Source organism: Seriola lalandi, unplaced genomic scaffold (assembly GCF_002814215.2).
Source record: "Seriola lalandi dorsalis isolate HSWRI2012SDOR001 ecotype SW California unplaced genomic scaffold, Sedor1 jcf7180002054297, whole genome shotgun sequence".
Taxonomy (NCBI): domain Eukaryota; kingdom Metazoa; phylum Chordata; class Actinopteri; order Carangiformes; family Carangidae; genus Seriola; species Seriola lalandi.
In genome coordinates this window covers 194,634-209,478 of record NW_019524850.1, presented here as the reverse complement: position 1 = coordinate 209,478, position 14,845 = coordinate 194,634, and the positions used below count along the sequence as shown (strand labels likewise).

General features: G+C 37.6%; 1 protein-coding gene across 3 annotated transcripts; it reads left to right on the top strand.

Annotated features, from left to right (window-relative positions):
• Positions 1-609: 609 nt before the first annotated feature.
• LOC111654975 (forkhead box protein P1-like) lies at positions 610-14,009 on the top strand. 3 transcript variants are annotated; one of them, XM_023406180.2, is made up of 16 exons: positions 610-719; positions 3,241-3,381; positions 7,179-7,316; positions 7,412-7,501; positions 8,549-8,669; positions 9,107-9,212; positions 9,395-9,502; positions 9,978-10,065; positions 10,483-10,560; positions 10,660-10,855; positions 11,153-11,229; positions 11,392-11,493; positions 11,652-11,779; positions 12,608-12,662; positions 12,863-13,029; positions 13,171-14,009. In XM_023406180.2, exons 2-16 carry the CDS (start codon positions 3,256-3,258, stop codon positions 13,331-13,333), a joined length of 1,743 nt encoding a protein of 580 aa, XP_023261948.1. In that variant the 5' UTR covers positions 610-719; positions 3,241-3,255; the 3' UTR covers positions 13,334-14,009. The 3 variants fall into 3 exon arrangements, with proteins under 3 accessions (XP_023261948.1, XP_023261947.1, XP_023261949.1); XM_023406179.2 differs by having other exon boundaries at positions 10,660-10,861; XM_023406181.2 differs by lacking the exons at positions 610-719; positions 3,241-3,381 and adding an exon at positions 4,810-4,925 and having other exon boundaries at positions 10,660-10,861.
• Positions 14,010-14,845: the final 836 nt, after the last annotated feature.

The window sequence follows — 14,845 nt, the reverse complement described above, 5'->3', positions numbered from 1 at the left end:
TTTTCCCCAGGTAAAAAACAAGTGAATAGGGGTTTCCTCACATTTTCCACAGAACATGCAAGAGTTGTCAGTATCTGTAAAGTTACCTATAAAAATGAGTGAGAGGGATAGAAATTGTTTACAGGTCTTATTTACTTTACTATTGGAGATGCAGTATTTGTGACGTAAAAGCCAAGTCTTCTCCAAGCAAGTACATCCTGTAGGCAGTTTATTAGACACGCCTAAACTATTGCTATCTAAAACGGTCCTTCAATAAATCTTTCCTTCATGAAGGTTACAATGTCAACTGTCAACTGCCAGCTGAGTGCATTATCAATGGATAACCTCCAAAATAATTCAGCTTTAGGTCTAACTTTGTTGTTTTTATTTGTGAATTCAATTTCATTCAATGTCAAAGGAGGGGAAATAGTTTCCATGTCTCTATTTATCAAATGACATTTAATTAAGTCAAATTCTCTGAATGGCAAAGGAAAAACATAACATTAAACTGTTCGTATTATAAAATGCCACCATTGTTATCAAAAAGGTCAAGAACCAAAATTCAAGATGATCTGAAACAGTCCCGCGTGTCGACATGACGTCACCATTGTTTACTTTTACCTAAGCCACGCCCTCTGCTAGCAACTTGTAGCTAGCTCGGTTCCAAGGAAGGCACTGCCCCGAGATCCCTTCTTCAGACACCACCCCGAGTCAAACACTGTCCGTCCGCACATAATTCGGTGAGTAAACATTAATCCAACCGCGCGTTGACACTCATTGAATTCATATTGGCTTGGCATATTGGATTCACTGTGATATTGCCGCGTGATAAAAACGAAGAGGAGAGAGAAACGTTTCTTACACAAGCTAGCGTCCGGGCAGGCTGCTAGCTTTTGTTGTACTGTTAACGTAAAAGCTACCCGCAAGGTTCGTCCAAAAAACAGTTTCCAGTGTAGTTAATGTAGGTTTTTAAACACCGTGAACAGACAAGACTAGGTAATCTACAAAGTTAACATACCAAACTCCCACACCTCCTGTTTTCACCGGATATATGCTTAGCTAAAGGCTCAAGTCCTCTACGAAAACCTCAGACTGCAATGGTTGGTGTCAACGGATATTGATTCCATTCATATTGCGTTAAGCTAACTTAGTGATAAATCGCGTTGCTACAATCATCAAAACTTGGTTTGGACCACATACCGTTGATTCAGAATTTCAAGTGTGTCGTTTTATGTGTTGACTGTCGGGTGAAATGTGAGTTGATTGCTGTATGAACTGTGTTCTGGAGGTACATGAGCTAAGCTGACTTAGAACAACATGAACCCAGCTTCCAAAACGTTCTCCGATTATATTGTTGAAACAGAGTTTAACATAGACTTTTATGATTGTTTATTTGATATTAAATACACACGGACCGACAAATGGTCGCACTGACGAGGATCACTCGGTTACCAGTGACGAAAGCAATGCAGGGTGAAACCTCGATAAAATAACTGGTTGAGTGCATCATAAACTAAGCATGCAAGGGTTTAAATCCAGACAAGCGGGGAGTTCTTGGTTTGTAATATAAAGTAAAACTAGGCTAACTTTAGTTGGTTAAGGGAAATGTGTGATATGTGTCTACATTTGAAAATGGTAATGCACTGCAACAAAAAAAAAAAAAACAGTAGGGTCCAAAAGTCTGAGACTACTTTCCCAGAATACATGTAGTGTAATATGTTTTCAGACTGGCTTCAGACTTTCACATTTAAGCATTACACATTTCACAGATTTCCCAGTACATTATTTTTCTTTTTTTTTGTAGTGCATGTGTAAAGCCAGTTGTTAAGGTATTTGTGAAGTCTGCTTTTAAGGGAGGAGGTGGATGTTGTTTGCTCTTTCTTAAGGAAAGGTCGCTTTGCAGCATTTCCTTTATTTCCTTTACATTCTTTGAAGAGTGGTGGCCCCCACTGCTTGAGAGTTGCCCCTGTGGTGAGAATGCTTTAAATACAGTAAAAATTCATCATGAGCCTATTATTCAGCCCATTCTGAAGATAGATGCACTGCACCACAACTATTCAATTATCATAATCCTACAGTATCTTAAGATAATATCATATTTCATTCTAGTGTAATGCATAATGGAACTGATGTGGAATGAACCCAATATTCAGCCTGGTTCTTAGAACTAAAATCACCCCCGACATCTTCAGAAATGTCCACAGGAAACACTGCCCTTTGTCTTCAGCACTAATCCTCATCCTGAAAGCAAAAGTAAACAGAGTGGAAACCTTACCAACAATTGAATGTTTTGATTAGATAAGTTTTACTTTTAGATGGTAGGAATCCCCTCAGTTTAAACCATATAGGTTTTAACTTGTCTGTGAAGTACGCATCACTGGTGCTAACCATAAATTACTATTCAGTTGTCAACCATTAGTCATTTTGCAGGAAACACTGAAGGTTTTTTTCAGCTAACTGTTGGTACATTTTGGTCACGAGTTCATCAGAGTGTATAAAGCCTAATCTGATCATCTGTCAGATGTTGCCAATATGTTGATGTTGGTTGTCGGTGGTACCTAACTGATTGATTGATGAACAGATTTGATTTCAGTATGTGAATTTGCCAATAGGGTAACCCTGAAAATAATATTACCCTTGAGGCTATGTGGTCTGTTTCATTTGAGGCTTTGTGTGTAGGTTTCCATCTGTGCACATTATTTGTTTGCCAACTTTATTTACCTTTGTTTATGCTGCTTAGCTTTTGACTCAAACCCTCCCAAGCTGTATACATAAAAGCCTACTTGTGCATTGTACTACCTGCCACAGCCGTTTATCACACCACCTGGTTAATGGTAAATTGTTCCAGAAGGAAGATATGTTTGCACATAAACACGGACCCAGGGCCCCTGTGTTTACAGTAGTCATGGCAGCACTCGGTTATTCAACAAATAGACGTAGCATGTACCTCTCTCACTTGTAGAGGAGAATGTTTGTCTTGGTGGGTAGAGCGATAACAGTGTAGTTCTTAACTTTTAGTGCTATGGCTTTTTACATTGAGCACAATTATTTTCATGGAGAATGACTACATTAATGAGTCATTACAGAGACTGTTGTATACTGTTAAATTTTGCTCAGAAAACGGACCTTTAATTACTTTGTGAAGTGAAAGTTTTGTGAGAAGCACTTAGAAAGTAGTTTTCTGTTTGTGTTTTTTCTGTATTTCATGATATTGTTCTGCTTTATCCAGTTGTTTTCATTTACACCCATTTCCTTTCTCAGGTCAGTGAAGTCCAGATGCATGAGTCTGGGTCAGAACCAACAAGCCACGCCATTCCAGCAAGACAGACAGAGAACGGGAGTCATACTGAGAATGAGAGTCGACTGAGTAACAGCCAGACTCCTCCTCCAGAGGCACCACGGGTCAGTCTTTGCCATCTGTATCTGTTCAACACATCAGCATTGGTTTTTTAAAAACACAAATCTTTACAAATGTAATATTACACAGTCATACATAAGAGTCCTTGTAAGTTCCACAAAAATATGACATAATGGCTGTAATCTGTACAGATGAAATGGATATTAGCTAATTTGACTAATTGTTCAACCTAAAATTAATCAACAATATGCAACTATTTTGAAAGTTGATCAATTGTTTTTCCAAACAAAATGCAAAACATTACCTGTTTGCTGCTTGTCTTCCATGATACTAAATGGAATATCTTTTCAGTTTCTTTTGAGTCTTGGTCCAATTTGGTTCATTTAAAGATTGAAGACTTTGGGCTAAGAAAATTGTAATGGAAACTTTTCTTTTCTATGACATTTTATAAACAAAACAATTAATTTATTAATTAAAAAACATCAGCAGATAAATCAGCAATGAAAATAGTTTAGATGCAGCCCTGCACAAATGTATTTGATTTGAGATGTTTATTCAGTGTAGTATCATGGCATAGTACTGATATTCTCAATAGAAACATTTCCCCAAAACATTTTCTTCTTCGTATGTTTGTGGTAACTCAAAAGTCAAAGTCTTGGTCTTGGACAGCTAAATCTTGATGTCTGACTATCTGTGATTTAAAAACTTGGGGCACAAGTGTGCCATTTGAGACTTCCGGCTTTTCAGTTGTGAAGATTTTCTCTATTCTTTTCAATTTTAGCTGTGAATATTTTTTGGTTTTGGACTGCTGTTTTTGGACAAAGAAAGCAATTTAAGATGTCACTTCAGAGGTTAGCGTTAGGGTTTAGAACGCTTTAGGAAAACGTGATGGACATTTTCTTGAGCGGATGATTAATTGAAATAATGTTTGCCTGAATCTTGGATATTAAATCAGCTTTTTGCAGCTGTAAAGTAAATGATTGTCCTCAAAAAAGCGTTGACGTTTTTTTTTGCTAAGTGCAGTTACTTTATTACAACACAGTTCAGCTGCATCGTGGCATATGCAAATGTTTGTTCTCAATGTTGCAAATATTTGTTGCAACTGATCCATCTGCTTTCACTTCACTAAACTTTGAATCACAATTAGTTATGCTACGTTTGAATTTGTGTTCAAATGGTGTGGTCTCCAAACAATACACAATTTCTTGTCAGTATTTTTACACATACCATGTAGATGATAATACCAAACTTAGGGCAGACGGATAACTAGTATATGAGAATTTAAGGTACTTTATTTTGTTGTTTTTTTACATGTAACGGTATCCCTGAACCTCTTACTTTGCCTGCCTCAGTTTCTCCAAACTGCAGTGTTTTATATTTATGCTGGAGGGGAGCACAGGGATGGGGGGAGGTTGTACCGAGGTTTGGAGGGGGAGGGAGAGCACAACTCCTGCTGGGCAGAGTTAGTTTTGTTCATGCTCACATCATGTAGCTTAGTGAGGCTCTGTTGGATGTTCAGGCAGAACATTATTGCTGAGCAGCATTTAGTTTTTAGGTGCCTCGGCAAACGTTCAATGGAGACTATCAGGTTTGTCGAACCATTCTTTATTCATCTTGTTAGATTATATTTTTATTTATATAATATATATTTTTTGATGATTGTTTCATTTAATATTTTTCAATCTCATAGTATTAAATCTTCAGTTGAGTTTATTAAGTGTGTGTTTTTGTAAATGTCACTGTTTTTTGGGCCACACCCGTCAGGACATATTAGTTAGTATTAAATCTCATAAGAGAAAACATTGTGTTTGTTTTTCTGTAGGTTTTCAGCGCTTCTATTTGCTGTCAGTCATCTCAGAGTTCACAAGACCAGTCTTGCGGGAACAGATCTGTGTTTACACTCAGTTGCTCACTGGTATGACTTTCAACAATAACAACAACAGAAGATGTTTGGACTTGCTGGCTACCATGGCAACAGGGATTAGGCAAAGGCTGTTGTTGTGTTGATGGTGTCCACAGAAAAATAGAGGGGCCAACTGGCTCTGTCTGTGGGATAGACCTATTTTCATTGCTTTGGTGGCCACCTCTGCAGCATTGAATTTCATAAGAAAGGACAAACTAGGAGGCAGTCATCTGTTATTGTTAGCCCAAAGCCTGTGTGAAATTCACTGTCAGTTTGTTTACCCGATTCAAAACAGACTCTGCCTTGGAGAGAAATGTTTGTTTGTGGTTCAGACCTTAATTAAAATACGAATCTCAAGTTCTGTTTTCGTAAACAGGCTCTGTATGCTTTTTTATTCATTATTTATATCTCCGTGCAATTTTGATTACTCTGTTTATGTTTACTGTAAACATCCCTTGAGCTGTGAGGCTTGACAGTGAGGGGGAGGGTGTGGTAATTGCTGCATGCCTAGCAGAGGATGTTGTTGTTGTTTTTGTGGTACTAGTTGTTGTTGTTTTGATGGAGTTCCAATTCCCCTAAGCCATCCGATGTTGTTGTTGTTGTTGTTGTTGTTATTTTTGTTCAGTTCATTTTTAGCTGAAATGGCAGTGGGGCCAAGCTCAGCCTGCTAGACTGACCAGTGAAGTGGAAATAATAAATAAGCAGTATTGTGAATGACTATAAATCACTTAATTGTTATTGGTAATTATTATATTTTTATTTATGTTGTGTTGTTAATAAAGTTAAAAATGGACAGTGTGTCCGGATGGGCTGTGTAGGGTGAAATTATAACAGATATTTTCCCCCGTTTTCTGACATTTCATAGACAAAAGAATAATTGATTAATCGAGAAAATGATGAATAATGATGAATAATGAAAAAAATATTAGTTGCAGCCCTACATAGTGTTAGGTTTAATAGATTACTATTGCTGTGAGCTAACTATGATTAAGTGATCACAGTTAAATGGAAAAATTTCAATAATCAAATAATTATAATAATAGTAATAACAATAAAAAAAAAATCTGTTGACATACACTGATAACCTGAGTACTGCATATTTTATGTACAACAAATATTTGCATTTATTATACTACCATTTTTAGATACCTTTCATTTGCTATTTTCATGTTTTTTTATGTTTGTAAAGTGTATGGACACACCTGTGACCATATCTCTTAACCTAGGCTGACATAATATTAAGTGCGTAATATTTGTGATGCTGCATCCTGAAGAGTTTTATTCTTTTATATCAAGGTGACGTTGCAGAACAGACTGTAGTGAGAGAGCACAGAATTTTTCACATGTGTGTATGTATTTAAATTTCACAAATAACCTACTGTTCAGCTGGGGAAATTCATTTAGACTTGTTTATTTCAGTTTCAGTTCTAGTCTGATTTTTGGATTTAATTATTGTTGGTACAAGAAGGCACCACTGCGAGTAATGCTTCTTTTTATCCTGCCACACTGCTGTCTCAGTGAAACACTTCTGTTCTACAATCTTTGTCTTGTTCATGTAATAAAAAAAAGGTGTTATAAACTCTGCTAAATGTATATATGAGCAAGCAAACAGGTTACAGCTGAAATGTAGCTGTATCTAATCCCCTACCGTGACTGAGGAGATATGGTTTCTTGTTTACATGTAAACAAACTGATTGTTTTTACCGGAAGGGAATAGTTTGGATGAAAGTGGCATGTGCACACATACACAGCCTACATATGTTGTTTTTGTTTTTTGTCACTGGGTTGTTTGTGTCCATTGAGTTTCCCCTCTCAAATGTTCTGTCACAGATGTGGCATCCACAGTGTTTTCTTTTTCTGTGTTTTTCCTTCTCTTGTTTTTGTGGTATATAGATTTTAACTCACTGTCATTCTGTTATGTCTTTTTGGATGATGCAGGTTCCAGTGTCATTGTCGATGATGACCCCACCAGCAGAGGCCCCACAGCAACTGCAGCAGACACCACAGCAGCAGATCCTTAGTCCTCAGCAGCTCCAAGCCCTGCTCCAGCAGCAGAAAGCACTCATGTTACACCAGGTAATGTATGCTTATAATAGTTATGTGTTCACCTTTGTTCACAGTGAACATTGGTTTCGATTTACTGAACTCAAATTTCACCAACATTTCTGCAGCAACAAATTCAAGAGGTCTTCAAGAATCAGCAGGAGCAGCTAAACATGCAGCTGCTGCAACAGAAGAATGCTGGGATTGTTAGCCAAGAGGTAACCTTTATTTGTTATAGCATTATTTTTATCACTTCATGAATATTTGATCATTGTAGCAATATTTAATATGCAACAAGGATAATCAATTCCTGAATTACAAACAAGTCTTATTCAGTTCAGTAGAACTAAAGGTTAATTCATGGAATACAAAAAAATTACTGTTATTATTATAATCATTTATTCATGCTGCACAGAATGTCTGCTCTAAGTGACAACAAGGAGTAGCATGTTCCAGGGCTCTACATAGTGTCTATGTAATACTGAAATAGCATTTGAGGGTGAAGCTGGAGCAGTAACAGACCTAGATAACATAGGAGGTGTTTGTAATTCTAGACGGCGCCTCTTTGTAATGATTTCCAAGTTTATTCCTTTAAGGTGCATCACATGTTTAGAACCTACGTCTTGCTCTGTCCCAGCACCCACACTTGCGGTCTCGTGGATTTGAGTTTATATTCAAGTTCGAGCAAATGTGTGTGTCATAAAAAAGACCCAACACACAGTACACTTAACTCACGCTTCGGCTTGTGTGCATGTCTTTGCGTGGCAGCATGATGTCACCAGTCTTGGCTGTCTCACTCTGTGTTCTGAAATCCTCCATCCACTTGTAGTTTTAACATGTCAGAACTTGGCTGAGTGCACGAGGCAGCAGCATGATTTGTGTACTATGTAGTGTTTGTTCATTTAGATGAAAACAGAAAAGGGCCTTTCTTTGTACAGTTTGTACACAAGTGAAAATGGAGGAAAGAATTAGTGAAATCAAAGTTAAGAATTGTTTTTCTTCTCTAAATCGCTAACAGCATTTGCTCATTTCTTTTACTTTTGTAAACTCATTGATTGACAGCACCTGACTTTGTGGTTGCCTGTTGATAGCCAAAAGTACCTCCGCCAGTAGGCCCCATTGTCACATTTCCTAGCCTTTAAAACATGTCCAATGTGATGTATAGTGATCCTATACATTTTGTATTCTCTCATTGTGCTATATTTTGTATGGGAAATGGAAAAAGGAATTTACTGATTCACGTTCTGTCTTTTCTTCTGTTACAGCTGACAGCTCAGCAAATTGCCATCCAGCAACAGCTCCTTCAGATGCAGCAGCAGCATCTCCTCAACCTGCAGAGGCAAGGACTGTTGTCTGTCCTGCCCACCAGCCCCAGCACAGCTCCAGGTGTGTATCTCTGTGGAATTTTGATATTCAGGGGAAATACTTTCTGATACATGGCATATTAAGTGGGAAAAAAAATTGAAATGAAAAAAAAAATGACAAAGCCACAGGAGTTGGCCAATATTCCCAGATTAGAGTCATAAATTTACAAGAAAAAAACTCACAAATTTACAAGAAAAGAATTAGATTACAAAATCATATATTTGCACAAAAAATTACTTTTTGTGTCATGGATTGGATCAAATTGTATTTTATAGCTACCATGGTTGACCTAATGAAATTATACTTTAAGCGATTTTATTATCATAAGCATCTGGACTTTTTTTTTTTTTTTACTCCAATGGCTCTAATACACCCTCATAGGTTGGTGTTCACCAGTGTCCTGTTTCTGTTTTGGGTCAGTGCTTTTAACTTAACACTGTGTGAATGTGCAATTTCAGGCTGTGAGAATGGTAGCATCATGTCTGCTGGTGGAGACACCAGAGAGTCTTCTAGTCATCAATCTACCACCAACGGTCATCACACTCTGCTGAGGAGGAAAGAAAGGTACTTTACAAATGTAGTAATAGGAAATTTAAACATTATTTACCTTTATTTTGTTAAGAAATGTTTACTGTTCTGTCCAAGGTTTATTTGCTAAATCATGTTTTTGTTGTGCCTGAGCTGTACGAGCATGTTGAGTCTGGGATGCATCATTAATGGTTTATTGTTGGTTTTTTTTTTTTCAGTGGGTCAGTGGATGAAAACACACAAAATAGCCATCCTCTGTATGGAAATGGCATGTGTAAATGGCCTGGCTGTGAGACTGTTTTCGGAGACTTTCAGGCATTTCTCAAGTGAGTGGTGAAAGTTTGCTCACCTCTAAAGCTGATGTAATGGTTATTCACATTTATCAGGATCTGCAGTGGCACAGATACAGTAAATATGCAACAAAGAAATGTACATATGTTCCGTGTTCTGTACAGGAGCTTTAAATATCACATTTTAAATTAGAGGTTATTAAAATGATTAAAATAGTTGCTATAGTAGTAGTAGTATAGTTGTTATTTCCTCCTGTTTACTTTTATGTATTTCTTATTTCTTTTGTGGCATGGATCAAATTTTGTAAGGATTAAAATGATAATAGTGAAGGTTTTTCAAGTTGAAATGGAATGACTCTTGAAGTGTATTTTTTTTGTTTATTTTGATACTTGAAAGAAAACCTTTTAGTAATTTATTGCGTTATAGCATTTTGCCTTCAGCCACAGCTGTTGCCTGCACAACAAATGGTTTCCCTAAAGCATGCCATGATTTTGATTTGGTTGTTCGCAGACATTTGAACAGTGAGCATACACTGGATGACAAGAGTACAGCACAGTGTCGTGTGCAGATGCAAGTGGTTCAGCAGTTGGAACTGCAGGTAAGCATTTGGTTTATTTTCTGTGAGCTAACCCCTTTTTATATATATATATATATATATATATTTTTTTTTTTTTTTTTTTTTTTCAAATCAAATAACAAAAGGGACAACACATCTTTGAACAGCAGTTTAATTTTACAAATATAACGTAACCATCCAATATTCAGTCCTTTTCTTAAAACTACTGAAAAAGAAATGGAAGTTTTTGTGAAACTCTGAAGTGAATGTCTTAATGTTCCCAGTGGTGGTGTGTTTTCACACCAGCCCTGGAAACAGAAGTGATGTCTTCAGATAATTACACTTCTCACGATGCCAGAAAAAAAGTGATTCCCACACTGAATGTCATTTCATGCTTTAAAAACAAGCTGTGAATTCACGAACTCTCAACTTCTATTTCGGGGCTCTCATCTAACACAGTTGAAGAAGGACAAAGAGCGACTGCAAGCTATGATGGCTCATCTCAAGTCCTCTGAACCCAAACCCGCAGCACAGCCTGTAAGTACCTGCTCTGACTGTGTCCTTCAATTAAGATAAATATCGTTTTGCTTGTAGTTAAACTGACGTTTTCCTGACTTAACTGCTTTATTTTTTCAGGTGAATCTGGTGTCTAACGTACCCTTCTCCCAGGCAACATTGCCCAAAGGCCCTCCTCCTATGAGCTTGTCCCAGAGTGCCACGGCACCATCCACGCCCCTGACGCCGCTCTCTGAATCCCCTTCAGTCCTCACTCCCAATAGCATGTTCACTGGAACCCCTGTGCGGAGGCGGTATAGCCGCTCTGTCAGCCAAGGTAACGGTGAGATGATGAAGAACAACTTAATTTTTTTCATGACTGGTTTGAGCTGAAACACACTCCTGCAAACATACACATGAACGTAATTTCATAGGGACACAAAGGGGTTTATTTTCTCATTTATAATTAATTAAATTCTATTATTTATTGTATGTCACTTTTTTCCATAATTGGAAATGTTTCTTCTTTGTTTCAAGTCCATTCTGTCTCATTAATTCATTCAATCTTTACACAATCTTTACACAATGTGTAAATGTGTATGTATAAATAATGCTTGTTAATGTCTTTCCACAGATATAATTGATAACAAGGAGTTTTACCTGAGCACAGAAGTTAGACCTCCATTTACGTATGCCTCTCTCATAAGACAGGTAATCAGCACTTTTCTCGTTCAACACAGCCACAAAAATATTAGAAAACTCTTGGAAATGAAAATTCACATTTTTGCAGGACAGTGTTTCCAAGCCTCCCAAACATAAATGAGGCAGATCCACATACTGTTTCCACTAAATCTTACTCCTCATCTCTTCCAGGCAATATTTGAATCACCCCGCAATCAGCTGACATTAAATGAAATCTACAACTGGTTCACAAGAAACTTTGCATATTTCAGGCGGAATGCAGCTACTTGGAAGGTACTGACTCTGTCACACGTTAAATGTGATTGGATATTAATATATGAAATAGTAAAATGTATTGTAAACACATGGTTGTATTTACATTTAGTTGCTCATTCAGTATTACAGGTGTGTACAGCTCCTCATTTTATTTCTTTTCTTTCATCATCTTCTAGAATGCTGTCAGACATAACCTCAGCCTCCACAAATGCTTTGTACGTCTGGAGAACGTGAAGGGAGCCGTGTGGACGGTAGATGAGATCGAGTTCCACAGAAGACGGCCCCAGAAGACTGCTGGTAATGGGTACGTGTACAGTGGACATGAACCCTGTGTCTTTTCAGATATTACTAGAAGTCACATGCCCCACAGTGTTTGACCTTGTAGCTCTGCCTCCTAAGTACACACAATATTTACTGTAAACAAGTCTTTGAGTTTCAAAGGCTGGGAGTGTGGTACGAAGGTGATAAATTATGGCTTGTTTGTACAGGGGAGTTCATTCATTCATTCATTCATTCATTCAACCAACCTTTATTGATACATATTTGTCCCATAACAGCAATGTACTCACTTTTCATGGGTGCCCTGTGGACACACGGGACACTAAAAGCAAAAGCAAAAACATTGGACAAACACTAAAACCTCCAAAAATGATTGAAGGATAAAAAAAAGCATCTGACAAACATTTAATACAATTTGAACAAGGGACAAAGGCCTAGATAAACTTGAAGATTTACAACACACTTCGCTCAGATCTAACCATCGTGGGTACATAGATAGTGGTGGAAACTCAGAAGACATCAGGTGATCCAATTTGTGAGACAGATGATTTTGGGAATAAAATAGAGCCACATATGTAGCTGTTTGCACAAGCCTGTGAGCCAAATTTAGCCTTTCACAAAACTTTGACTCCTCCTCTTGATTAAGCTCAATCAGAAATTAATCCAAAAATCATGGTGAGTCATCTTTGTCTATGACTCAAACTCTTGTGTGGATTTCATTAAACAAACAGACCTCACAGGATGTATGTTGGCAGTTACTCACAGTGCACAGCCATGGGGCTGGTATCTTTTGTTCTTTAGGTGTTGATACAAAAATAAAATATAATTTGCTGATGTGTTTGTGTACCAACAGATCTTTGCTGAAGAACTCTCAGAACCGTCAGAGCTTAGCTGGATCTGCTCCTCAGGTAAGAGAATGTTTCATCTTTAATATGTTGAATTATAAATTCATATATTTTATATAATTTGAGGCTGTTGCAGAGGGCAGACATGTGTGAAAGTTGGCAGTAACATGTCGGATAGCAGTGTGCTCCTGCTACAGCTCTATCTGATACATGTTGATGCAGTATTAGAAATGTGAGAACTGAGGATGTTACCTTTTTTTCAGAGTGGTGGTCTAGAAGGACACAACTCTTTCTACAACCCAGCCTCTATGGGCAGCATCCCACTGCACTCGCTGCCTCATGTTCTCCAAGAGCAGATGAATGGAGCCCTTGCTAATGGATCTGGATACCAAAGTGACAGCAGTGCGACACAGTCCCCTCCACAAGCTTTGTAAGCGTCACCTCCAGAGCTGCGCATATACACCTTTAGTGTCATTTACTCAGTTGTGATTTGATATGTAATTATGCGGTCACAAATCCTGATTGCATTTTTTTTCTCTCTCTCCCTCTCTCTACATGTTCATCAAACCAGCATTAAAGAGGAGCAGGAGGATGAGGAGATATGTGAAAATTATCCCTATGAATCTCCAGAGAGCACAGACGAGCACGGTCACAGCCCAGAGATGAACCACGATGAAGAAAACGGCAGCCCAGAGAGGCGCAACCTTCATCTCGATCGTGTGCCTTCTCTCTGACCGTGAGGTCCGAGATCTCCAGTGCGAGGCCGCCTCACTCACAGCCTGCGTGACTTTGTATTCCAAAAACAACAGCTTCATCCACATAACCAAACCACTCTGTTTTTGGGGAATTTTTTTTTTTCATATTTATCAGCCTTACTCTTATTTTTTTGTTCTTAATCTAGTTCTTAATTCTTTCTGTACAGTAGAGTGATACCACAAAAACACATTTGTGAAACTGTCTGTTCATGATTTTTCTTCTTTTATATCTGTACACAAAAGGACCATGATGAGCAGAGAAGCCAAAGGCAAGGGAACATTAATAGCTAGCACTTCACAATGAAATATTTCCCCCCTTTTTATAGCTGCTTTCTGCTATGTTGGGGCCACACTACCTGATTTTATTTTAGTAGTCATAATATATTAAAAAAAAAAAGATTGTAGAGGAAGTAAAGAAAAATGTTTCTTTAAAAATGAAAATGTTCACTGCCAACATGATCTGATATATTTGTATTTAAGGTATAATCAACTGATCAAAAGAATACGTAGCTTCTTTATACTTGTTGGTCTTTTTCACCCCTTCCATGAACATTGTTGAATTTTGCTCTAACTGAGCTTGTAAGAGTAGATACTATAGATTTACCATTATTGTAAACCAATGCATCTCTATGAATAATAAATTCCTCATGATAAATGTGAATTCTCTTTTATTTACCCTGTTACCATGATTGTCTTGGTAAGTATTTATCAGCGTTTTAACATGATGAAATAGTTTTTTTTTTTTTATCTGATACAGCGCCACTTCTCTCAGTCAATGGTAATGACTTAATGGAAGGTAATGGAAGAAAGAAAATGGTGTGGGTGGAGAACTTTCCACTGTGGTATTGTGGTATGTCCATGTTATGGTCCTATAAATTCACCTCTATACAGTGAGAAAGTGTGGTTTACATAACTGCTGTGGTGTTAGAATCACTGATTAAGATGAGATGATAAATAACAATAAAATTTTATCGAAGTCTTATCTGTTAGTACTTTTAAAATCCAGGTGTTAGATAAATGGCTTTGCTGGGCTTTCTGTCGATAAGATGCCATAATTGAGTGGATCATCTCGGCATTTTGCCATCACAGATCTGTAGTTGTGCTTCCTGACTGGTGAGTATTGATCGATGTGGAGTGTGCTCACAAAGTGGGTGTGTGCATGATGATGGGATGTACTTGAGCTCAACCTCAGAGGCGTTGCAGTTGCAGATGCTACAGTCTACACTGTTGGATTGTTAACCCATATAGACAGGTAATCTTTAAAGCAAATTATTGTGCCAAATTTTATTTCATTATTTTTTCAACCATTGTAGTTTTGTTTCTCTCAAGTCTCAAGTAAAACATTTCTTGCATGATTCTTATACTAACTCAAAAACAAGATGCTGCAGTGATGCTTTATTGTCTGAGATAAGTTAGTCTGTAGCTTTGAGGCTACTAAGGCTGTTATGTTGCTGTTAATCAAGTGCTTTGCATGTGTGTCTCACTGCATAT